Source organism: Haliotis rufescens, unplaced genomic scaffold (genome assembly GCF_023055435.1).
Source record: "Haliotis rufescens isolate VD_foot unplaced genomic scaffold, xgHalRufe1.0.p SCAF_8, whole genome shotgun sequence".
Classification (NCBI taxonomy): Eukaryota; Metazoa; Mollusca; class Gastropoda; order Lepetellida; family Haliotidae; genus Haliotis; species Haliotis rufescens.
In genome coordinates this window covers 12,488,825-12,514,255 of record NW_025964372.1, presented here as the reverse complement: position 1 = coordinate 12,514,255, position 25,431 = coordinate 12,488,825, and the positions used below count along the sequence as shown (strand labels likewise).

The 25,431-nt window shown below is 41.1% G+C and overlaps 1 protein-coding gene across 5 annotated transcripts in view; it reads right to left on the bottom strand.

Annotated features, from left to right (window-relative positions):
* LOC124124792 (histone-lysine N-methyltransferase EHMT2-like) overlaps positions 1–25,431 on the bottom strand; it is a 90,629-nt gene that overhangs the window by 35,849 nt on the left and 29,349 nt on the right. For 3 of the 5 annotated variants that reach the window (XM_046488067.2, XM_046488064.2, XM_046488068.2), the window contains exons 3-15: positions 23,637–23,658; positions 20,359–20,406; positions 20,073–20,129; positions 16,213–16,296; positions 15,413–15,951; positions 15,237–15,263; positions 12,381–12,512; positions 11,862–12,005; positions 11,517–11,716; positions 11,102–11,217; positions 7,113–7,179; positions 914–996; positions 68–297 (exon numbers count right to left, since the gene is read on the bottom strand). In XM_046488067.2, coding sequence (XP_046344023.1) covers positions 68–297; positions 914–996; positions 7,113–7,179; positions 11,102–11,217; positions 11,517–11,716; positions 11,862–12,005; positions 12,381–12,512; positions 15,237–15,263; positions 15,413–15,951; positions 16,213–16,296; positions 20,073–20,129; positions 20,359–20,406; positions 23,637–23,658 — 1,749 coding nt within the window. The remainder of the gene's footprint in view (positions 1–67; positions 298–913; positions 997–7,112; positions 7,180–11,101; positions 11,218–11,516; positions 11,717–11,861; positions 12,006–12,380; positions 12,513–15,236; positions 15,264–15,412; positions 15,952–16,212; positions 16,297–20,072; positions 20,130–20,358; positions 20,407–23,636; positions 23,659–25,431) is intronic. The other 2 variants (XM_046488065.2, XM_046488066.2) reach the window with 2 other exon arrangements.

Below are 25,431 nucleotides of genomic sequence, written 5' to 3'. Positions count from 1 at the left end.
ATCTAAGTTGCTAGCATGCACACTTTACAATTAATAAGATGATTTAAAACACTGGTATTGTATGTACCCTGTCATCCACCCTGGCTCCGACCTTCATGAGGTACTGTACAACATTGGGTTTATTGTGCTCCGCCGCCATCATGAGGGGTGTCTTCAGTGTCTTGTCCTTCATGTGATTAGCTGCTCCTGCCTGGATAAGGATGTGGACAATGGCCAGATGACCACTAGCAGCTGCCCCGTGAAGCGCAGTCTCGTCGTCGTACTCCTCGTACTGATAGTTTGGATCCACACCATCAACTGTCAATCAATTAATCATCATGTAGAAGACCGTATATAATCAAAAACACCAATTTTCTTTCCTTTTTTTTTGGAAAAATACCTGAAATCTATTAGTCCCACTGTATTCTGCAGTCACAAAAATATTTCAGTGATCAAATTTTGTAAATTCTGCAACTAAATTCTGCACATAATTTTATAAACTTTAAAGCTTAGTTTTTATTAATTTCGTAGTTTTGCACCTGTTTGAATTGTGACAGGCATCTTCACGAAAAACTTACCCACAGCTAGAATAGCTTATTGAAGTGAATCAGACCACAAGTGTAAGCATACAGACATGCACTTTCGGCAATGATACAAAAGTCAACACAAAATAAATATCGGTTTACATGCTTAAAATCAGCTTTCGAATAACATATTGAAGTGTACAAACTCTGCAGCAGATAAATGCAAAATGCTGCACATGTTCAGCACAAAATGTGGTTTTCTGCAAGATAGCTACATTTCTGCACCAAGTGGGCATTTCTGCAAAATATTCTGCAACTATGGAATCACAGAATACGGCAGGGAGAAACACTACATGATCTAATGGCATCTGTTACACTCAAAGTCATGACTACTTATTGAAAGTACTCACTCAGCATATAGAGCAGTTTTTCCAAGTCTCCCTCGTAGGCTGGCATGTACATGCTCTTTGATAAATTCCTGTACTTCTTTGGCCTGAAATAGAATTAGTAAAATTTAAATATTTAAATATTTTATAGATTTGTATACTTATCCTGCATTAGTTCTTAATGCATTTACTGTCGATTTTTCAAAGATGAAGCTGCCTGAGGTCCAGCTGAAGAAGAAATTGTTCCACCTAGCTGTGTCGCTAATCCCACCACACAGAGGCCCCGTTACCACGGAAGTGGTGACATCATGCATCTTCACATTACTACTTGATCATAACATCTTAGTCATCATGGGGGGGGCAGCTCTGCAATGTGTGCGTCCTTAGACATAGTAATGCAGGATAATGATACAAATGTAAAACATCTTTAAATTTTACTAATTTCTTAACTTATCCTGCATTACTCCTTAATGCATCTGAATTAGGATGGTACAGAGGTGGGCATACGAGGGGTGTTCATTAAAGATTTCCCCTAAACCACTTAGGGTTATCATATTTGGTTGAAATTTCACATGTGTAATGATACATGTATCTATGGGTTATGTCTGAACTTGCAGCATCGAACTATTAATCTTACCACTTTTACAGGTGTTATGATCGAGTAGAGCCATGACAATGGAGCCAGTAGAATACAGAGCAGTGATTAGGTTTTTATATTTGAAAGGTCGCAAACCAAAAGAAACTTTCCATGAAATGAAAGCAACTTATGGGGAAGATGCCCCATCATATGACGTTGTTAAACACTGGCATCAGCAGTTCAAGTGTGGTCTGACACAGGGGTCCGGAAACCGTCATATGCGCCGGACATGTCCGATTGGGAATCTCAAATGTCCGTTTTAAAATATTGCTTACCGGACATTTTAAAAAGTATTGTCCGGATATTCTTAAATTTTGACCGGACATGATCAACAGTTAGGACTGAGCAGTTTCTGTCTGCAGTTGCAACACAATGAAGATTAACTACACTGACAAGCTTTGTTTGTTTTGATTGCTGTAAATACATCAAACCTACATGATAGTCCAATCGGTCAATCACTGTAATAGGCAATAAACTGAGTTGACACTGATTAATCGAGGATTAATTACTGAGAACATCTTGTTAATTTGAGTGAAAGGTGTTTACAACTGTACATTAATACCTTGCATCATCGATGTACCTCATTATCCTCACAATGCTACGATACGTAACCTCAGACAAGAAGCGAAAGCGTGACGACAGCCAGTCGACCGATGCAGATCAGTCGAGCGGATCTGCAAAACCCTCAAAGTCTGGACGATCATTTTGTAAGTCGTGGCTAACTACTTTCACTTGGTTGACATACAATGAGGATTTGCAGATTTTATTGTTTTCAGTAGCTAGTCGTATATTGAATCTTGATTGACCGCCATTTTGCTTTCTCGGACGATCGATATCCAATTTTTTTATGGTCAATAAATAAGTACAGATGAAAAAAGTATTCAAATAACTATTGCTATCAACGATATTTTTGTATTTGTGATTAAATTATCTGTCTTGTTTTTAAAAAAATCTTTAGTTTAAAAAAACACATTTCCCGTGAGGTCACGTGATAACCAAATATGGGTTAATAGTCTCGATCCAAATGTTACAACGCGTACACTTGAGCAGACTCATGAATATAACTCATGAATATTAATTAGACCGTTCACTACGTTAACAGATCGTTATTATAAAAGAAACAAACGTATGTTTTCCATGTAAATCTAAAATGACATTATTTGTTATTAATTGTCCGGTGAATTAAACAATTTAAATTGAAACAATTCATAATTCATCAAATTATGAATACGTAAACTTGTAATGTGTGAGAAAAGTCGTACTAAAATACCCTATTTGAAGGGGGCGTGGCCTAAAGGCAAATGTCCGATTGGGATTTTAAATTTTCCGGACCCCTGGTCTGACATCTGTGAAAACAGCTGCCATTCCTGGTTGCCCCCATTCAGCCATTGATGAGGACACTATCAATCAAGTGGAGACCGCCATTTTGGCAGACCGATGTATAACTGTTAACCAGTTAGCACAAGATGTCAAGATCAGTGTAGTGTCTGTGGAAAAATTCATCCATGACAATTTGAACATGCATAAGGTGTCTGCACGATGGATTCCCAGGTTGCTCACAACTTTCCAAAAGCAGGAACGAGTCAATTGCTCAAAGGATCTTTTGGACATGGGCCAAAAACACCAGACAAACTTTTTTGACAGACTTATCACACAGGATGAAACATGGGTCCATCACTATGATCCTGAGACTAAAGTTCAGTCGATGCAATGGAAGCATGTGGAGTCACCACCCCCAAAGAAGGCACGTGTCCAACCCTCTGCAGGTAAGGTCATGCTCACGGTGTTTTGGGACCAGCACAGAGTAGTGATGATGGATTTCTTTGCAAAGGGTACCACATTTACAGGACCTTATTATGCTTCACTGCTGCGGAAATTGTGGGACGTTATCAAGCTTAAGAGGCGTGGCATGCTGACCAAGGGTGTCCGTCTCCTGCAAGACAATGCTCCAGTACACAACTCTCATGTTGCCCAGACAGAAGCGCGGTCCTGTGGCTATGAAATCCTTCTGCATCCTCCTTACTCTCCTGACCTTGCACCATCTGACTTCATCCTCTTTCCAACCATGAAGTCATTTTTGAAGGGAAAACGTTTCACAGATGATGAAACACTGATTTCTGAAGTCAAGTCCTGGTTTGAGATGCAAAATGAGGGTTTTTACAAGCGAGGTCTCCATAGTTGCATAAAACAATGGGAGAAGTGTTTAACTCTTGGTGGTTCCTATGTGGAGAAAGACTAATACCTATGCCAAGTTTCATTCCACTTGGTCCATCAGAAGTGGGTCTTACTTTGCAAAACTGGAAGCTTCAGGTAAGACAATATAACAAATTACAAAGCTGTAAAACAGAACAAGGAATGTGCAACACAAGAACTTGACCACTTGGCAAATCAAAATGGCTGATTGGAACAACAAAGCACATGATTTATCAGTGACTTGTAGCTGCCATCATGTCAAAAATATTAATGCGACAGTAAAATTCTATGAAATTTGTGTGAAGACACATGCCATAACACTGATATAATTCACAATAAACGCTGAACAAGCATGAAATACTCATATCCCCCGCCAATATGACATGTCTGGTTGTGTGCAATGCATTTGCTCCTGTGAAATATGTTCACTGGACTTTTTGTAAATGGCCTAATTGCAGCACTAAAAAAAGTTATTACTGGTGTTTTGCCATCTGCAGTTTATGATAGAATACGTAACTGTATTTGTAATGAGTAAGGATGAGACATATGGACGAACAACTTCTTTATTACAATTAGGATTGACGTTTCGGTGTTGGTTCTAACACCGTTATCAAGCAAGTGAAGTACAGATTATGGTTGACAAGAATATATACAGGATAGGAGGCAGTGTTTATACAGTTGAGTAGGTTTAAGATCAGTTACACTGTTGTATTTGTAATGGGTCATGTTATTACTTAAACAATAATCAGAGAAGTAAGTTAGAGATCAATGAGGGCAGGGGTCACCATGAGGTGTACTGAGAAGTACAGTACCAATCATCTGATGATCTGAGTAGTAGACTGGAGTCTGGAATGCTACAGCACTGGCATGATCAGGAACAACAAGTCCAGTGTAGCTCCAAGACAATGAATTGGAGAGTGAATGAGTAGAGTCATTTTCCGTACGTTAAAGAAATCTTCAAGCTTCAGTTTTTCAGTCAGATCACAGTTGAAATCCTGAGTAACTAGGACATGTTCACATTTATGCTGCTAAGAGAGATCCTGAAGTTGCTTCATGAAGTTAGTAAGTGAATGAGACAACCGTGTCCATGACACTATTGGAGGAACATACACACAATCAATGCAGAACTTGCCAACAAGAAAGGAAATGTATTCAATACTGCAAGATGACATTATTTGCCAAGTTTGGTGAAGAAATATGGTATGGTTTTCAAGATCTGCTCCGGAAACAAGGACTACTGCCATTTTCAGCCTAAGTCAAAGTCGTTGCCATGATAACCCGAAAAATAAATTTGTTTAGAATCCCAAACTATCAAAAGGCACCAGTTCACCACTAGACCTATCTATGTGCCAAGTTTGGTGAAGAAATATCATACAGTTTTCAAGGTCTGCTCCGGAAACAAGGACTACCACCATTTTCAGCCTAAGTCAAAGTCGTTGCCAGTAAATGTATTAAGGATTAATGCAGGATAAGTTAACAAAATATATTTGCATTATGACCAACAACAAATATCTAGAAGCATTAAAGAAGGAACTCTTAATTTTTCATCAGTGGAAATTAGTGGTCCAAGGGAGATAAAATAGGTTTTCGAAGAATTTTGCAGAGTTACCTCCCTTCATTTACAAAAATGAAATGTTACAACACATCATGGCTACTGAAGATCTGGTTTCTTAGAAAGGTTTTCAAACCTTTCTTATTACACAAACAAAAATTCAGATGTCTAAATTGCATTATTTGCTGTAATGAATCACAATTTTATTGAGGTGTCTAAGGCGGTCAAACCTGTAAAAATATTTTGTATTTTGTCTAAAATCTGAATCCAAAAAAAAATTCTTTTGATATTTTACATTGCACACAATACAATGATGTAAACCAGGGATCTGGAAACCTGTCACTGCACCAGACTGTCTGCAAAAAGTCCGATTTGAAAAATTGCAAACCAGACATTTTAAAATTTACAAACCGGATATTTTTTTGAAAGTTCTTGCCTGATATTACAACCTGAGAACGAATATCATTACAAAGGATATAAACATAAGGTGAGGTGAGGTAAATGGAGTTTAATGTCATGTTCAAGATTGTTGTACTTATACAGTAACGTGCATGCTCTTGTGTGTGGCTGCTTGTAATAGTCCAGAATAATGCAGATTTTATAGTGCTAGCACACTGAGATACCATGTCACAGTTTAACATGAACACCTAACTCAGACACAGTAAACTCTGACTCTGAGCCGACCAGTCCTTGTTTTAACCCCTTAAAGCCAGGTACCATTTTTCAATGTCTTCTTGTATGACACGAACAGGGATCGAAACCCCAATCTTCCGCTCTCCGGGTGGTCCACTAGACCATGGTGGAGGCCATATAAAATATAGACTAACATGTGTTTTATTTTGTTGATTAGTGTATACATATGACCTGGAAGGATGACCAAGCGCTATCAGGCATCATATTATGTGTGTTAAAATATAATGCTACATCGTATCCCTTCAGGGAATTCAGGTGATAAACTTCAATTGGTCAACAAAATGTGAGATTTGAGATAAAATATCAGTAGACATGATGATTTACCAATTAAATTGTATTTCCAGTTTTGCTAGGCATTGCTTCATATACAGAAATTAAGCACGCAGTGTATATTTTCTCACCCGAAATAGCAATCATGTGAACACATATTTTCTGCCAATCTACCAGTGATTCGGTTAAAAAATACACAATAATACAACTTCAAAGAATTTTGATGCAACGATCAGAAATCTATTTGAAACTATTGTTTTATTAGAAATAACATATTCCAATATTGTGTTATTTTATTTGCAGCTTTTACCACATATATATAAAATAATAATAATAACAATAAGAGTAGCACTTTGGAACAGCTGATTGCTACTGCCGTACATTCTTTTGCATAGGGAACAGTTTGACCTTTTACCATTTCGTTGACATGCAGCCTAACAGTCGAACTACAACAAATATGTCTTTCAGTAAGTCAAAGTGTGGCATTTATGATATATGTGTCCATTTTCTGTCAACAAAATTAACGTAAAACAATGAATGAAATTTTGCACAAATTTAATAAAATAGTTTACAAACATCCGTCCACAAACACAATGAACACTTGTTATAAACAGATAGTGTAATAAGAGGACTAAATGGAGTAACCTCAGTACGGTCTTGTTGTCATGGTACTTCCAGTGTTGCGTGCTCCTGATAACATTTAATATTATCAGTGAAATACAATCATAATTAAAAAATATATATATAATTAAATGAGAAATATTTGATAACAACTATGGAATATTTAATGTTTATGAACATTTGCTCTTCTCCTTGGGCTCATGTCAGCCACTGAGAACACTGATACCATTCCCTCTGCACATTAGTGTAATACTAACCTTTCTTCTGTGAGGCTGACCAGCATCTTCTCCAGGTGGTGCCGGGACGGACCCAAGGGGAGCCCCTCTGAAGACAGACATAACACCATGTTCAGCCAAATGTAGAAATAACACCATGTTCAGCCTGGTATAGACATAACACCATGTTCAGCCTGGTATAGACATAACACCATGTTCAGCCTGGTATAGACATGACACAATGTTCAGCCAAATGTAGACATGACACAATGTTCAGACAAATGTAGACATGACATCATGTTCAGCCTGGTATAGACATAACACAATGTTCAGCCTAATGTAGGAAAAACACAATGTTCAGCCTGGTATAGACATAACACCATGTTCAGCCTAATGTAGACATAACACCATGTTCAGCCTGGTATAGACATAACACCATGTTCAGCCTTATGTAGACATAACACAATGTTCAGCCTGGTACAGACATAACACCATGTTCAGCCTAATGTAGACATAACACCATGTTCAGCCTGGTATAGACATAACACCATGTTCAGCCTAATGTAGACATGACACAATGTTCAGCCTAATGTAGACATAACACCATGTTCAGCCTTATGTAGACATGACACAATGTTCAGCCTAATGTAGACATGACACAATGTTCATCCTAATGTAGACATAACACCATGTTCAGCCTGTAATAGACATAACACCATGTTCAGCCTTATGTAGACATAACACAAGCCTAATGCAGACATGACATAGTGTTCAGCCAAATGTAGAAATAACACAATGTTCAGCCTAATGTAGACATAACACCATGTTAAGCTTAGTGTAGACATGACACTATGTTCAGCCTAATGTAGAAATAACACCATGTTCAGCCTGTTATAGACATAACACAATGTTCGGCCTAATGCAGACATAACACAAAGTTCTGCCTAATGTAGACATAACACCATGTTCAGCCTAATGTAGACATAACACCATGTTCAGCCTGGTATAGACATAACACCATGTTCAGCCTAATGCAGACATGACACAATGTTCAGCCTAATTTAGACATGACACAAAGTTCAGCCTAATCTAGACATAACACCATGTTCAGCCTAATGTAGACATAACACAAAGTTCGGCCTAATGCAGACATGACACAATGTTCAGCCTAATGTTGACATAACACAATGACATAATACCCAGGTTAGCCTCATGTAGACATAATACCCAGGTTAGCCTCATGTAGACATAATACCCAGGTTAGCCTAATGTAGACATAATACGCAGGTTAGCCTAATGTAGACATAATACCCAGGTTAGCCTTATGTAGACATAATACCCAGGTTAGCCTAATGTAGACATAATACCCAGGTTAGCCTCGTGTACTCTTAATACCCAGGTTAGCCTCATGTAGACATAATACCCTGGTTAGCCTAATGTACACATAATACCCAGGTTAGCCACATGTACACATAATACCCAGGTTAGCCTAATGTACACATAATACCCAGGTTAGCCTAATGAACACATAATACCCAGGTTAGCCTCATGTACACATAATACCCAGGTTAGTCTTATGTAGACATAATACCCAGGTTAGCCTCATGTAGACATAATACCCAGGTTAGCCTCATGTAGACATAATACCCAGGTTAGCCTAATGTAGACATAATACGCAGGTTAGCCTAATGTAGACATAATACCCAGGTTAGCCTTATGTAGACATAATACCCAGGTTAGCCTAATGTAGACATAATACCCAGGTTAGCCTCGTGTACTCTTAATACCCAGGTTAGCCTCATGTAGACATAATACCCTGGTTAGCCTAATGTACACATAATACCCAGGTTAGCCACATGTACACATAATACCCAGGTTAGCCTAATGTACACATAATACCCAGGTTAGCCTAATGAACACATAATACCCAGGTTAGCCTCATGTACACATAATACCCAGGTTAGTCTTATGTAGACATAATACCCAGGTTAGTCTAATGTAGACATAATACCCAGGTTAGCCTAATGTAGACATAATACCCAGGTTAGCCTCATGTACACATAATACGCAGGTTAGCCTCATGTACACATAATACCCAGGTTAGTCTAATGTAGACATAATACCAAGGTTAGCCTTATGTAGACATAATACCCAGGTTAGCCTCATGTAGACATAATACCCAGGTTAGCCTAATGTAGACATAATACCCAGGTTAGCCACATGAACACATAATACCCAGGTTAGCCTAATGTAGACATAATACCCAGGTTAGCCTAATGTAGACATAATACGCAGGTTAGCCTAGTGTAGACATAATACCCAGGTTAGCCTAATGTAGACATAATACCCAGGTTAGCCTCATGTACACATAATAAACTGGTTAGCCTAATGTAGACATAATACCCAGGTTAGCCTAATGTAGACATAATACCCAGGTTAGCCTCATGTACACATAATAAACTGGTTAGCCTAATGTAGACATAATACCCAGGTTAGCCTAATGTAGACATAATACCCAGGTTAGCCTAATGTAGACATAATACGCAGGTTAGCCTCACGTAGACATAATACGCAGGTTAGCCTCATGTACACATAATACCCAGGTTAGCCTAATGTAGACATAAAACTGTGATTGGTCCAGAAGAAAAAGGTTGTTCCATTCCAAAAGAAGGACCCCCCCAATCATCAGTTGCCACAACATATAGGAAGTGGTGACGTCATGGAACTTTCATATTACTGTGGGTCACACATAAATTGTCTGCAGTTATCGAGGGGAGGCAGGTCTGTGATTGTTATTTTGTTGCTTAGTTTGTTGTTTATGTCTCACTCTCATACAGAAAATCTGTAGCACAACCCAAATGCTGGACAGTATGTCTCACTCTCATACAGTGTTTGTTTGTTTGTTGTTTAACGCCACACTCAGCAATATTCCATCTATATGATGGCGGTCTGTAAATAATCGAGTCTGGACCAGACAATCCAGTGAATGACATCATGATCCATGCAATTCAGATACAATGACATGCATCAACTAAGTCAGTGAGCCTGACCACCCGATCCTGTTAGTCGCCTCTTACGACAAGCATAGTCACTTCTTATGGCAAGCATGGGTTGCTGAAGACCTATTCTACCCCGGATCTTCACGGGTCCTGCAACTGGTAGGCCCTTCCTTAGACGTTGTAATGCAGCATAAGTATACAAATAAAAGAAATATCTATCATATCCTGCATTACTCCTTAATGCATCTGTATCCGACTAAATGGAGGTGGGGATGCTTTCAGATGTGTACTCAGTAAACAATCTCACGACAGGCAGTCTTGTCAGCCGTAAGGCACAATTCTTCTGCACAGATCAGTAACTGATCATCCAATCCGGTCCGCGGAAAAGTAACAAGAGTATGTCCGGGTAAACAAACAGTAAGAGACAATACCATTCCCTAAGGTCTAAAACCTGGATTACCAAGCCATGACTGTGTAAAGCCAGGAAAAGAATCCCCTAAGAAGCGAGTTTTGAAAAACTGTGAGTCAGGTAAGGCTGGCTCTGACATGTTTTTTTGGCGTTGCAGTGTGGTCACCTGCTGGGCTACAACCAGCAGTCCCAAACCGCAAAAGCCCTCAACGTCTTCTAAAGCCACGTCCCTAATGTAGTGGCTGGCAAAGATCAGTCTAACCTTAAAATAACTTCCTTCCATGATGGCACTCTTATTCAACTGCGAAGAGCCATTGTCGAGACAACTGCCCGAAAACAGGAACAGAAATAACATCAAATTACTGGGGACCAATTTAGCAGCATATGTTATCTGTTTGGTGACCAACAGCGATATGAAAGTTCCTTGACGTCAGCCCTTCCAGTATGACGTGGCAGCTGATGAATGGGGGGTGAAGTTGTGAATGCTTCTGGAATGGAAATCTTTTTTCTTTTCATCAACTGGACCAATCACAGATTCATTTCTGTCAAAAGTAAGCAGTGAATGCATTAAGGAGTAATGCAGGACAAGTTAAAAAATAGGTCTTTGTGTACGTCGGACCTACCTGAAGATAAGGTCTTTGCTGATGGAAGAGTGTGTGTCACAGGCGGCACTATGTCTGTGTCCTCATTCTCCTTCCCCTTAAGTTGAGGATACACAAATGTTGGCTTTGTCTTGTATCTGCAAACAATAAAAGATCACTTGAAATTAACCAATAGCATATAACTGTATGCATGCAGTTATGCTACAAGCCTGACCAGCGGACAACTTTCCTCCCCTCATTCGTGTGACTGACCAGCGGACAACTTCCCTCCCCTCACTCGTGTGACTGACCAGCAGACAACTTCCCTCCCCTCACTCGTGTGACTGACCAGCAGACAACTTCTCTCCCCTCACTCGTGTGACTGACCAGCGGACAACTTCTCTCCCCACTGCACCCCCCTCACTGGTGTGACTGTGAAGGTTTGTGCTGTACTCACACTGCCCTCCTGGAAGAGCTCTTGTTTTCTGGAATGGCCATGGGCTGTGGGGCATCACTGTAGCCCAAACAGATTTCCATTTGGGCGGACTCTTCCCCACAATGAGGGCAGTAGTACTTGCCATCCTTCAACACCTGGCACAGCTTGTGAAAACTGTGCACCGATGTACCACCCTCCTTCCGACACTGGTAAAACTTGCCCTGAAACAATGGGCACACATGTCAAATGTCATGTCACATATTACAGTTTCTTCAACCTGACATCAGATTCAAGGTTGAAATTGAAGTTAACAGTTTTATGACCAGTAAAATGTTAAGTTAGATGTACACCTTCCAATCAACATACCTGTGTGCAGAAATGTCCACAGCCTGGGCAGCACTGATGCAACTTAAGCCGCTTGCGATGGGCCTCGCATACTGCCATGAAAGGGATCTTGACTGCAGGCCGCACAAGTTGATTGTTGCTCACCTTGTTGCAGCAACCCATTACCTGCAAAACAAACCCGTAAAGATCTGGGTTAGAATAGGTCTTCAGCAATCCATGCTTGACATTGGCGGCCACTAATGGGATCGAATGGCCAGGCTCGCTGACTTCGTTGATGCATGTCATCGTACCCCAATTGTGTTGATCGATGCTCATGATATTAATCACAAGATTGTATAGCCCACACTCATTTATTACAGACAGCCATCATATAGCTAGAATATTGCTGAGCAAGGCGTTAAACAACAAACAAACCTGCAAAACATTATGCATACTACAGACTAAATGCACCAACACACAGACATTCACAGACTGATAAATGACTGTCTGTTGAGTTCCTAACCTGTATGTGATACTGCCATGAATATAGAGTCTGCTCACCTTGCCATCCACAGAGTCCAGAGCCTGACAGTAGGTCACACCTGATGTCAGTTTGTTGAAAGAAGCACCATTGATCTTACAGCAGCACAAAGGGATGATGTCCTTGTCTGGGGATATACCCATGGCCGAGGTCTGAAAACAACACCAACACATTCCTGTTCAAAGCCCGTCTGCAGCCAACATCTACATTTAAGGATTGACTATTTCTTTTCTTTGAGAAACGCCTATCGATTTAGTACTATCGTAATGCAAACAACTGCAATAGACTGATGGGTCACTACACTCATATTTCATTAAGCTAAACTTGTACACAAAAATGCTACACTTCGACTATCCTCTAAGGTACATCCTGGCTTGGGATGTTCCTGTTCCAGTGGTCAAAATTCATCCTCGATTATCCAGTGTTTTAATACTTTTATATCACATTTCTACATACCGTATTCGACATAATAAGCGCCCAGGGCGCTCTCAAAATTAGAAATAGGGGGGCTCTTATTAGAATATTATTTTGGTGAAAAAAACAGAGTTGAAAGATAAATTTCGTGGTGTATGCTGACAGCCTGAAATGTTTATATACGACAGATATATGTTTCCAGAATTTAATTGCCCATAATTGAGGGTGCATATTACACACGAGTGCGTATTATACACGACAAAATAGGTCTTGTGTACATTGATCAATCGGTAGGGGTGCTAATTGGGATTGTTCACTAGCCAATATATTAGCAAATATCGCTGTGGGCGCTTATTAGAGCGGGGCGCTTATTACGTCGAATACGGTAAATACAATTGATCTATCCTATGCCACTATACTAAAAATAGTGACACTGTAGCTCACTTGAATATGTCAGCATTGATATGCCTATATTTTCTGCATAATAACGGAAGAGTAAAAACAAATACCAAAGTCTAAGATTTGAACAAAATATGATGCCATCGTAAGGAAAACATACATGCCAAAATCTAGCTCCCTGTCATCAATTTCAGCAGAGAAGAAGTTAACAGAGCCAATATGTCTTCCACAGAATTTAAGAGCAAGGTAGAAAAAAAGGTCAAATCTAAAATATCTGTGAAAATGGAAACATTTATGTTGAGCCCTACAACCAACCACCCGTTTCACTTTGGAAAACAATGGCTGAGTAATGGCAGCCTCAAGTAATGACTTGAACCTCTTGAACACATCAGGGTGGCATCATTCGTGGGAACAAACATTTGAAAGTTTAACTTCAAGTGTCCATTGATTTCTGAGCAAAAGATGTTTGCATTGAGTGACCGACCTGGACGCCAGACAAACAGTCCATGACATAATCTCACTTGACTTTAGTCATGTGGGCTACAAATAGACATCCTATGAAAGATACTCCACAAATCAAGAGAAATGTCTTTCAAAGAGGGTGATAAGGTGAAATCCCATTTGCAGCTATGGTAGCAAATGGGTCCAGATACTGCAAATCTGGAAAGCTTTGCGCAATGAAATTGCTGCGAGCATCTAACAATAGCTTTACCTGCGTCTGGAAAGTTTTACAACACCCTGTTGAAGATAACCAAAGATCAAAGCTACTTTTGCAGGTGTTACATTTGATACGTAGGGGTCGGCATGATGAACTAGTAACTCAGTGTCAGTCAGTGAGTTGTAAGCTATAGATGCATGTGTTCTTGGAGTAGCGCGTTTACAGAATAGACTGGCTGGTGCATGCCTGAATTACTCAGTGTTATGTCAACAACTTGACAAGATGTGGCAGGTTAGTGAAATTAGACTATTGCACTAAGTTACAGTGTGCAATTAGGGAAACATGTGATGTGAAGGAGTATTTATTTAATCACGTACTGGCTGATTTCATAGCATGTGGAAGCAAATTTAAGAAATATGCCTCCTTATTTCTTTTTTGCCTCCTTTTTTCTTTGTGGTTGGTTTGCAAAAATAACTGCGTCTTGAAACTATTGCAAGTGTGTTGGTTGCAGTTTTGGAAGTACTTTTCTGCTCGCAAAGCTTTTCAGATGTACAATAATTATTGAATATGTCTACACACTCCATTTCAACAAAACAATTATTGTAAACTTTCAAAAGAACAATATATAATGCATTCCACTGTCATCACTGTGGGAGGGGATAGGGACACAGGAAGGGGGTACAATATATCATGCATTCCACTGTCATCACTGTGGGAGGGGATAGGGACACAGGAAGGGGTACAATATATCATGCATTCCACTGTCATCACTGTGGGAGGGGATAGGGACACAGGAAGGGGTACAATATATCATGCATTCCACTGTCATCACTGTGGGAGGGGATAGGGACACAGGAAGGGGTACAATATATCATGCATTCCACTGTCATCACTGTGGGAGGGGATAGGGACACAGGAAGGGGTACAATATATCATGCATTCCACTGTCATCACTGTGGGAGGGGATAGGGACACAGGAAGGGGTACCATATATCATGCATTCCACTGTCATCACTGTGGGTGGGGATAGGGACACAGGAAGGGGGTACAGAGTATCATGCATTCCACCGTCATCACTGTGCATCTCTTCAATATTGGACTAACAACATTAGGGCACGCAACTGTCACACATGTCACCCTGTAACATACTACTGGAACTAAGAAGTCATGTCTTCAGACCAATTACCACAGAACTACTATTTTCAGGTAACTGACCCAAAAGAGTCATGGAAAACCTTCCAAGATCAAAAAGCGAGGAAATTCAAAGGTATTATTTAGAAATTTGTAATTTGCACAAAAATCATGAAATTCATGGCATCATACAATTTGGATTGTTTTATAAATCCTACAGCAGCTGTGAGAATAAGACAAAGGCCAGGTGTGACAATATGAGCATAATACTTACATAAGTGTATGCAGGTGGTTTGGGGGTCTGTGAGAGCAATTAACATGACATTATGTACAAGTACTGACTGAACGTTTCACCAGAAGGAAAGAAGAAATGCTTGGAAAATCTGACAGCATGCAAAATAGATATTACAACTGTATGGATGAAATCATTATCATCAACAAGTAACTTACAGGACAAGATGGTGGGCGGGATGAGTTATCACATGCAGTTCCGTCTTCTGGAGTTTTAGGTGGGGTCACAGGGTAACAAAGACCATTGGGAGTTGATGCAACCTTGGTCTCTCGGCCATGTGGAGCCACAATCTTCTCGCCATTAAAGCAGTCAGCATTGCCCTCCCGCTTTACCTGGCCTAACACTGGCATTGCAGTGATGCTTGCAGGACCTCGAGGTGGGAGATAGGAGGGGGACCCAGACACTAGCAGGGCACGTAATGCTTCAGAGTTTTTAGGGCCACATGGTTTGGGCACAGTGTTGACACTCCTACTAGCTGCCAACTGGCTGGACAGAAGCGCCAATGGTGAGGACATGTATTTGGCACTTTTCCCAAAGCCAGGGGTGGGTGTATCTGTGTTGGGATGACTAGTGGGGATGGTCACACTCCTTGGTAATAAAGACTTGAGGCCAACAGGGGTTGGCTGATGTTCAGACACAATGGTGACGACGGGTGTGATTGGACATTCCACACCCTCCTCTGTCTTCCTCTTCTTACCTGCAACAAACATTGCAGTATTTCTATGTCAGTAACTCATCATATAACCAGTGCTGAGCAAGGTTGGAAAAACGGTTCTTGCATGCTCAAGTCACGGGCTTAAGTCAAAGGCTTCTCCATAAGGTCTTATCTCTAACTTAATAAATAGACATATAAATATATATATATATATACATGATGTAACACTTGCATTGAAAATATTTCATTTGGCCCTAAACCACAGCAGTCATTATAAGGGTATAGCATCAGGCTCTGACGAACCTGACAAGGAGTTGGCAGTGTCACCTGAGTCAGCAGCCTCTGCCGGTATCGTTGTGGTCGTGGCTTCACACTGCTCTGTATCCTCTGTAACATAGCAACAGCAAAGACTTTGAAATGGTGTCTGGACAAGGTACACCAGTGATTGGTATGAGTAATGACAGAATTCAATATGAGCAGACAGTTCTCCAAGTGACAACGTGATCTATTTATGCCGCCCTTCAAGACAAACATAGTTAACTTAACTGTAGACCAGTTTCCCATGGGTAATACACGGGAATAAAAAAGCCAAGTGATGCAGAGTATGTTTCACTCTCATACAGATGAAGAATAGCACTACCCAAATGACAGACAGTATGTCTCACTCTCATACAGATGAAGAATAGCACAACCCAACTGACATACAGTAAGGGTGAAACGATATTCCGATGCATCGCGATACTGGACCCACGATACGATATACGATAAACGTAGGCCCATTTATCGATACGCCACGATACGGAACGCAAATCTCAAGTACAGCGTTTCCTCGCTATTGTGCCTTTCAATAAACCGCTAACTTGGTTATAGCGCGCGATAACGCATGGCTCCCAAAAACGTACTTACATTTTTAATAAGTTCAGGTTTTTCCCCATCTCAAAAAACATTATCAGCTGATCCCATTATATTACTATCTTGTTATTAAAACGTGTTCATTGTATACCTGGACTTGTGTTTGTAATATATTTTAATAGTTTTTTTCAAAATTTCATTTTATATTGTTTACATTAAGTTATGTGAAATCGTGTGTGAAGAGATACAGCAACCACAGTCAGATTACCGCTTTTGACGCATTGAAGCGAACTTTAGTTGCTAGAGAATGGATACATGTATTAAAAATGCCATACTTTGACTCATTAAAAGTCATATTTATGGCAATTTGGCTAATATATGTCAACATAACGTTTTCACAATCGAAATACATGTAGCACGGGGTGTCCCTGTCCCTAGGGTGACTGGTCAAATTGTTCCATGCGTAAAAATATCCTGCAACAGCAATCACCAGAACCAAAATGCTACACGTGTGGTTCTTATAATTTTAAATACATAATATAGTAAAAGCTGCAACTAAGGTAACACGATATTGGAATATATTATTCCTGATAAAACAATAATTTCAGATACAATTTCTTCGACCATTGCATCAAAATTCTTTGACGTTGTATCACTGGTGGAGCACATTAATTATTTTCTGGTGTTTGAACTTTGAATTGTTTTTAAGGAAAGTTAGAGAAAGTGAACAACTTCAGTTGTCTTGTTATTAAATTTATTATAAAATAATTTTGACTGTTTCAAAATCATGAAAGGTTCAATCTTGACATGCTTTAAGTCTTGTTTTTTTATCATCGCGTATCAAGATACGTATCGTATCGTGACCTGAATATCGAGATACGTATAGTATCGTGACCTTCCTGTATCGTTGCATCCCTAACAGACAGTATGTCTCACTCTCATACAGATGAAGAATAGCACAACCCAACTGACAGACAGTATGTCTCACTCTCATACAGATGATGCATATGTAGCAGGGCGTGGAGTCACAGATGACATTCTTATCTTGACAGCTTGCTGACAGGGATAACCTCTTTGGTCATGTGGACAAGGTGTCCGACCTAGGTCAGAAGGTCTGTGGTTCGAATCCAATCATGGGACTCGGAAATTTTATGGCTGCTACACATAGCACAACCCAACTGCCGAAGAGTATGTCTCACTCTCATACAGATCATCTGCAGCACAACCCAACTGACAGACAGCATGTCTTACTCTCATACAGATCAACTGCAGCACAACCCAACTGCCGGACAGTATGTCTCACTCTCATACAGATCAACTGCAGCACAACCCAACTGCCGAAGAGTATGTCTCACTCTCATACAGATCAACTGCAGCACAACCCAACTGCCGGACAGTATGTCTCACTCTCATACAGATCATCTGCAGCACAACCCAACTGACAGACAGCATGTCTCACTCTCATACAGATCAACTGCAGCACAACCCAACTGACAGACAGCATGTCTTACTCTCATACAGATGAACAACAATCTACTCCATGCAGTATGTCTCACTCTCATGCAGATCATCTGCAGCACGACCAAACTGACAGACAGCATGTCTCACTCTCATACAGATGAACAACAATCTACTACATGCAGTATGTCTCACTCTCATGCAGATCATCTGCAGCACAACCCAACTGACAGACAGCATGTCTTACTCTCATACAGATGAACAACAATCTACTCCATGCAGTATGTCTCACTCTCATGCAGATCATCTGCAGCACGACCAAACTGACAGACAGCATGTCTCACTCTCATACAGATGAACAACAATCTACTACATGCAGTATGTCTCACTCTCATGCAGATCATCTGCAGCACAACCCAACTGACAGACAGCATGTCTCACTCTCATGCAGATCATCTGCAGCACAACCCAACTGACAGACAGCATGTCTCACTCTCATGCAGATCATCTGCAGCACAACCCAACTGACAGACAGCATGTCTCACTCTCATACAGATGAACAACAATCTACTACATGCAGTATGTCTCACTCTCATGCAGATCATCTGCAGCACAACCCAACTGACAGACAGCATGTCTTACTCTCATACAGATCAACTGCAGCACAACCCAGCTGACAGACAGCATGTCTCACTCTCATACAGATCAACTGCAGCACAACCCAACTGACAGACAGCATGTCTTACTCTCATACAGATGAACAACAATCTACTCCATGCAGTATGTCTCACTCTCATGCAGATCATCTGCAGCACAACCCAACTGACAGACAGCATGTCTCACTCTCATACAGATCAACTGCAGCACAACCCAGCTGCCGGACAGTATGTCTCACTCTCATACAGATCATCTGCAGCACAACCCAACTGACAGACAGCATGTCTCACTCTCATACAGATGAACAACAATCTACTACATGCAGTATGTCTCACTCTCATGCAGATCATCTGCAGCACAACCCAACTGACAGACAGCATGTCTTACTCTCATACAGATCAACTGCAGCACAACCCAGCTGACAGACAGCATGTCTCACTCTCATACAGATCAACTGCAGCACAACCCAACTGACAGACAGCATGTCTTACTCTCATACAGATGAACAACAATCTACTCCATGCAGTATGTCTCACTCTCATGCAGATCATCTGCAGCACAACCCAACTGACAGACAGCATGTCTTACTCTCATACAGATCAACTGCAGCACAACCCAACTGACAGACAGCATGTCTCACTCTCATACAGATCAACTGCAGCACAACCCAGCTGACAGACAGCATGTCTCACTCTCATACAGATCAACTGCAGCACAACCCAGCTGCCGGACAGTATGTCTCACTCTCAAACAGATCAACTGCAGCACAACCCAACTGACAGACAGCATGTCTCACTCTCATACAGATCAACTGCAGCACAACCCAGCTGCCGGACAGTATGTCTCACTCTCATACAGATCATCTGCAGCACAACCCAACTGACAGACAGCATGTCTCACTCTCATACAGATCAACTGCAGCACAACCCAACTGACAGACAGCATGTCTCACTCTCATACAGATCAACTGCAGCACAACCCAGCTGACAGACAGTATGTCTCACTCTCATACAGATGAACAACAATCTACTCCATGACATACAATCATCATGGTTACACACTTTCCCATTTCTATGTGGGAAACAAGGGAACTATCCTTCCTGATTTCCCATGAGCCAGCACCTTGCTATAGATCTACAACTATCACAGTCATCACTGTTGCAGGTAACTACTGCTATCGTACAGGAAGTGAATACCTTGTGTTTTCCTTTTCCTGAGACTCTTTCTGAACTCAACTGATTCTTCCTCCCCATCTGAAACAAGACCTTAGAGTATTTATCTATTTCCCACCAATAAGATGGGCACCACAGTGCATCAGAAGATAACATGTAGAATATTTGTTCCATATCATTTATTTATCATTTTCTATATCCAGAAAACCTATATCCTTCAACCAACATTTTTATTTTGACAGGTGGAATATGAATGACAGCCTGAAACATCACTACTGATCTATATCAAAACTAATCCATCAACACTTACCAATACAATCATGTTTGTCTCCATCTAGTGAATCTGATGTATCTGCTCCTGAAAAAAGGCATTTCATCAATGTGCATGTGGTGCATGAAGTACAAACAAGCAAGCTGTTCTATCTCCCTGTGCTTCTCCTCACATGCCGGAACCATTTACCCCACTAAAGGTGGGGCAGGACAGACAGACCAATTGGCCCGGCTTCATCCATCTCCATGTCGAGATAAACCAATATCAACCACCGGCAAACTCTTACCTGGACACAAAACATCTGTGATCAGGTCACTCACCTCCATTACCTGGCACTATTCATAATCACATCCTTGATTAACATTGTATCTCAGAACAAGCCTTCTCTGACTTCAGCTAAACACCTCACCTAATGAAGAGAACAAGCCTTCTCTGGCCACAGCTAAACACCTCACCTAATGAAGAGAACAAGCCTTCTCTGGCAAACAGCTAAACACCTCACCTAATGAAGAGAACAAACCTTCTCTGGCCACAGACAAACACCTCACCTAATGAAGAGATCAAGCCTTCTCTGGCCACAGACAAACACCTCACCTAATGAAGAGATCAAGCCTTCTCTGGCCACAGCTAAACACCTCACATAATGAAGAGATCAAGCCTTCTCTGGCAAACAGCTAAACACCTCACCTAATGAAGAGAACAAACCTTCTCTGGCCACAGCTAAACACCTCACCTAATGAAGAGATCAAGCCTTCTCTGGCCACAGCTAAACACCTCACCTAATGAAGAGAACAAACTTTCTCTGGCCACAGCTAAACACCTCACGTAATGAAGAGAACAAGCCTTCTCTGGCCACAGACAAACACCTCACCTAATGAAGAGATCAAGCCTTCTCTGGCCACAGACAAACACCTCACATAATGAAGAGAACAAACCTTCTCTGGCCACAGCTAAACACCTCACCTAATGAAGAGATCAAGCCTTCTCTGGCCAGACAAACACCTCACCTAATGAAGAGAACAAGCCTTCTCTGGCCACAGACAAACACCTCACCTAATGTAGAGAACAAGCCTTCTCTGGCCACAGCTAAACACCTCACCTAATGAAGAGAACAAACCTTCTCTGGCCACAGACAAACACCCCACCTAATGAAGAGATCAAGCCTTCTCTGGCAAACAGCTAAACACCTCACCTAATGAAGAGATCAAGCCTTCTCTGGCCACAGCCAAACACCTCACCTAATGAAGAGAACAAACCTTCTCTGGCCACAGCTAAACACCTCACCTAATGAAGAGATCAAGCCTTCTCTGGCCACAGACAAACACCTCACCTAATGAAGAGAACAAACCTTCTCTGGCCACAGCTAAACACCTCACCTAATGAAGAGAACAAACCTTCTCTGGCCACAGCTAAACACCTCACCTAATGAAGAGATCAAGCCTTCTCTGGCCACAGACAAACACCTCACCTAATGAAGAGAACAAACCTTCTCTGGCCACAGCTAAACACCTCACCTAATGAAGAGAACAAACCTTCTCTGGCCACAGACAAACACCTCACCTAATGAAGAGATCAAGCCTTCTCTGGCCACAGACAAACACCTCACCTAATGTAGAGAACAAGCCTTCTCTGGCCACAGCTAAACACCTCACCTAATGAAGAGAACAAGCCTTCTCTGGCCACAGACAAACACCTCACATAATGAAGAGATCAAGCCTTCTCTGGCCACAGACAAACACCTTACCTAATGAAGAGAACAAACCTTCTCTGGCCACAGACAAACACCTCACCTATCGAAGAGAACAAACCTTCTCTGGCCACAGACAAACACCTCACCTAATGAAGAGAACAAACCTTCTCTGGCCACAGACAAACACCTCACCTAATGAAGAGAACAAGCCTTCTCTGGCCACAGCTAAACACCTCACCTAATGAAGAGAACAAGCCTTCTCTGGCCACAGCTAAACACCTCACCTAATGAAGAGAACAAACCTTCTCTGGCCACAGACAAACACCTCACCTAATGAAGAGAACAAGCCTTCTCTGGCCACAGACAAACACCTCACCTAATGAAGAGAACAAGCCTTCTCTGGCAAACAGCTAAACACCTCACCTAATGAAGAGAACAAGCCTTCTCTGGCCACAGACAAACACCTCACCTAATGAAGAGATCAAGCCTTCTCTGGCCATAACTAAACACCTCACCTAATGTAGAGAACAAGCCTTCTCTGGCCACAGCTAAACACCTCACCTAATGAAGAGAACAAGCCTTCTCTGGCCACAGACGAACACCTCACCTAATGAAGAGAACAAACCTTCTCTGGCCACAGACAAACACCTCACCCAATGAAGAGAATAAGCCTTCTCTGGCCATAACTAAACACCTTACATACTCACAAGTCTTATCTGGCAGAAGTTTTGGTTTAGCACAGCACTCGGCAATATTGCAGCTGAATGATGGCTGATGTTAATAATCAGGCCTTGACAAGACAATCCAGTGATTGGTATTGTGTGTAACCTGTTCCATTCAGTCACCTCTTACAACCAGCATAGGCTCCAAGGGGTCTACTCAAACCTGGGATCTCCACAGCGTTTGACAGAAGTAAATACATGTACTGTCTTACATTCTGATGCAAATCAGGGTTTCAGGGTTCATTTATGGGACACTGACATTGTGAGAGATGTTTTCAAAATTTGATGATGAAAAAGAATATCCGACCAATAGTTGATAAAATCATGACAATGTCCTGTTGCCATTTGCTGCTAACAAGATCACTGTACCTGCTGTAAATATATCAAACATCCCATGCTTCAAACGATGTATTTGAAAATCAGCTAATTTTGACCTCCTATAATTAATTGTTTGGCAAAACATAAGTAACCTCATGGTGAACAATAAAATTAAAAAAACAAATCCAAGGCTTTACCTAGACCTACAAAAAGGGGACCCCCAATAATTAATTCTAAAGGGTCCTTGCAGGCAATATGAGGGTCCTGTAAAGTAATGAAATGGTGAAGTGTACTATACATTTTGATAATCAATTACATTCGAGCCTGGATTACAGTGACCATGTGGACAGTGGTCATGATCAACGGCTGTTATAACAGACACCATGACCGTTCTTGATGCCCTGTACATGTTGGTACTGTGAATATTATTGTGTTTCCCTTGGGACAAATTATATTCAATTTCTGAGTCCATTCTCTACATTTGTGTATACTGGACACATATTTGTGCATCGTAAAACCATGCAAAACTAGTTGTGATACTACCAGGGTAACTACCAGGCTACTTTGGCCAGTTAAATCCAACTCACTATCTGATAGATTCCCCTTTGCCTGAAAAGAAAAGAAAAGAAACATTAAAGTACATATATATCCATATATTATATACAGAAAATCAGTTAGATCCACAAAACATGAATGTGTGATTCAAAATATCTGATCAATTCTTCAAGTATCAAGGGGTGATTAAAATGTTCTGAGCCTCACATAGAAAGACTTGACCTACAAACAAGTAAAAAAAGTTTTGTTGTTTTTAACAACATGCCCTTCCACATTGATGAAATTTTGCCAACAATGTTGAAAGGATTTTATCCCAGTTTCTTAGAGGCCCTTTTCTTGGCTGTCCAAAAAATTCTCCACAGCCGCTGATGTCATTTTTTGGGGTGGAAATGGGCTCCGGCTAGAGCTTTTCAATGTTTGCAAACAGATGGAAATGTGAGGATAAGGTGGGTGCTGAAGGACTTCAAAGACATACTCATCAATTGTAACTATTGATATGACAATAGTGCACTGGCGCATTGTCCTGTTTGAAGAGCACACATTTCACAGCTTCCCACATCTCATAGTCTTAATACCCTCCCATAATTGCCTCAAAAGTGCAGCATAATATGCTCCATTTATTGTTTGGCCTTATGGAAGATACTCCATCATGATGACACCTCAGCATCCCAGAACACTGCCAGCTGATGAAACAGTCTCTGCCTTCTTTGGTGCTGGTGATGTCAAATGCTTCCATTGTTTTGATTGTTGTTTGTACTCAAAACAGATCTAGATTATGACGAAACATCTTGTTCCTGGTGCATTTTTTGATGATCAGATGTTAGGAGCTATGGAACCCAACAAGCTTATGTCCTCTTCAATGCCACAGTTTCTGTAAAATTGGAATGTGCTCTCGTGGAAATGCATACCAAACAAGCAATATGACGTTCAGTAATTCGCCAATCAGTCATCAAGATATTGTAAATTCCATGGATTATTTCTGGTGTTGTCAACATCACAGGTCTTCCAGGACATGGGTTGTCTTGAAGGCTCTCCCTGTCGTTCCTCAAGTTTGCTACAGGCTCAGGCCTTATCAGTCAACCCTTGTATCCTACAGGCTCAGGACTTATCAGTCGACCCTTGTATCCTACAGGCTCAGGCCTTATCAGTCAACCCTTGTATCCTACAGGCTCAGGAGTTATCAGTCAACCCTTGTATCCTACAGGCTCAGGACTTATCAGTCAACCCTTGTATCCTACAGGCTCAGGACTTATCAGTCAACCCTTGTATCCTACAGGCTCAGACCTTATCAGTCAACCCTTGCCCCATGCTACAGACTCGGGCTTATTAGTCTCTCGTAGTATGCTACAGGCTCAGTCAGGCCTTATCAGTAATTCTGTAGTATGCTACAAGCTAAGGCCTTATCAGTCAACCCTTGCAGCGGTAGAAACTAACATTTTTAGTCCACTAGTCCTTATAATGATAACAAATAGCAAAACCCTTAAAAATGGCCAATTTCTACTAGTCCTACTACCTTAACTACATGCAGTTTGGCAAGGATTTATCATTCAACCCTTGTAGTATACAACACGGCTCTGTATGAGGAGACCCCACCTGTGCTTCAGGTACATTTTCATCAACCCTGTCAGTAACTAACATCATGAAAACATGGTCCCTGAAACCAAGGCTTAAATGACTTAACCCTCTTGGTGCCACGGGACCATATATGGTCCCTCACTTTTCACACCCGCATAGTGCCAGGGGACCATATATGGTCCCGAGAAAATGCCCTTTTTAAACTGTGAATTTTGATATTTAACACTGAGTGCGCAAAGTCAAAACTATAAC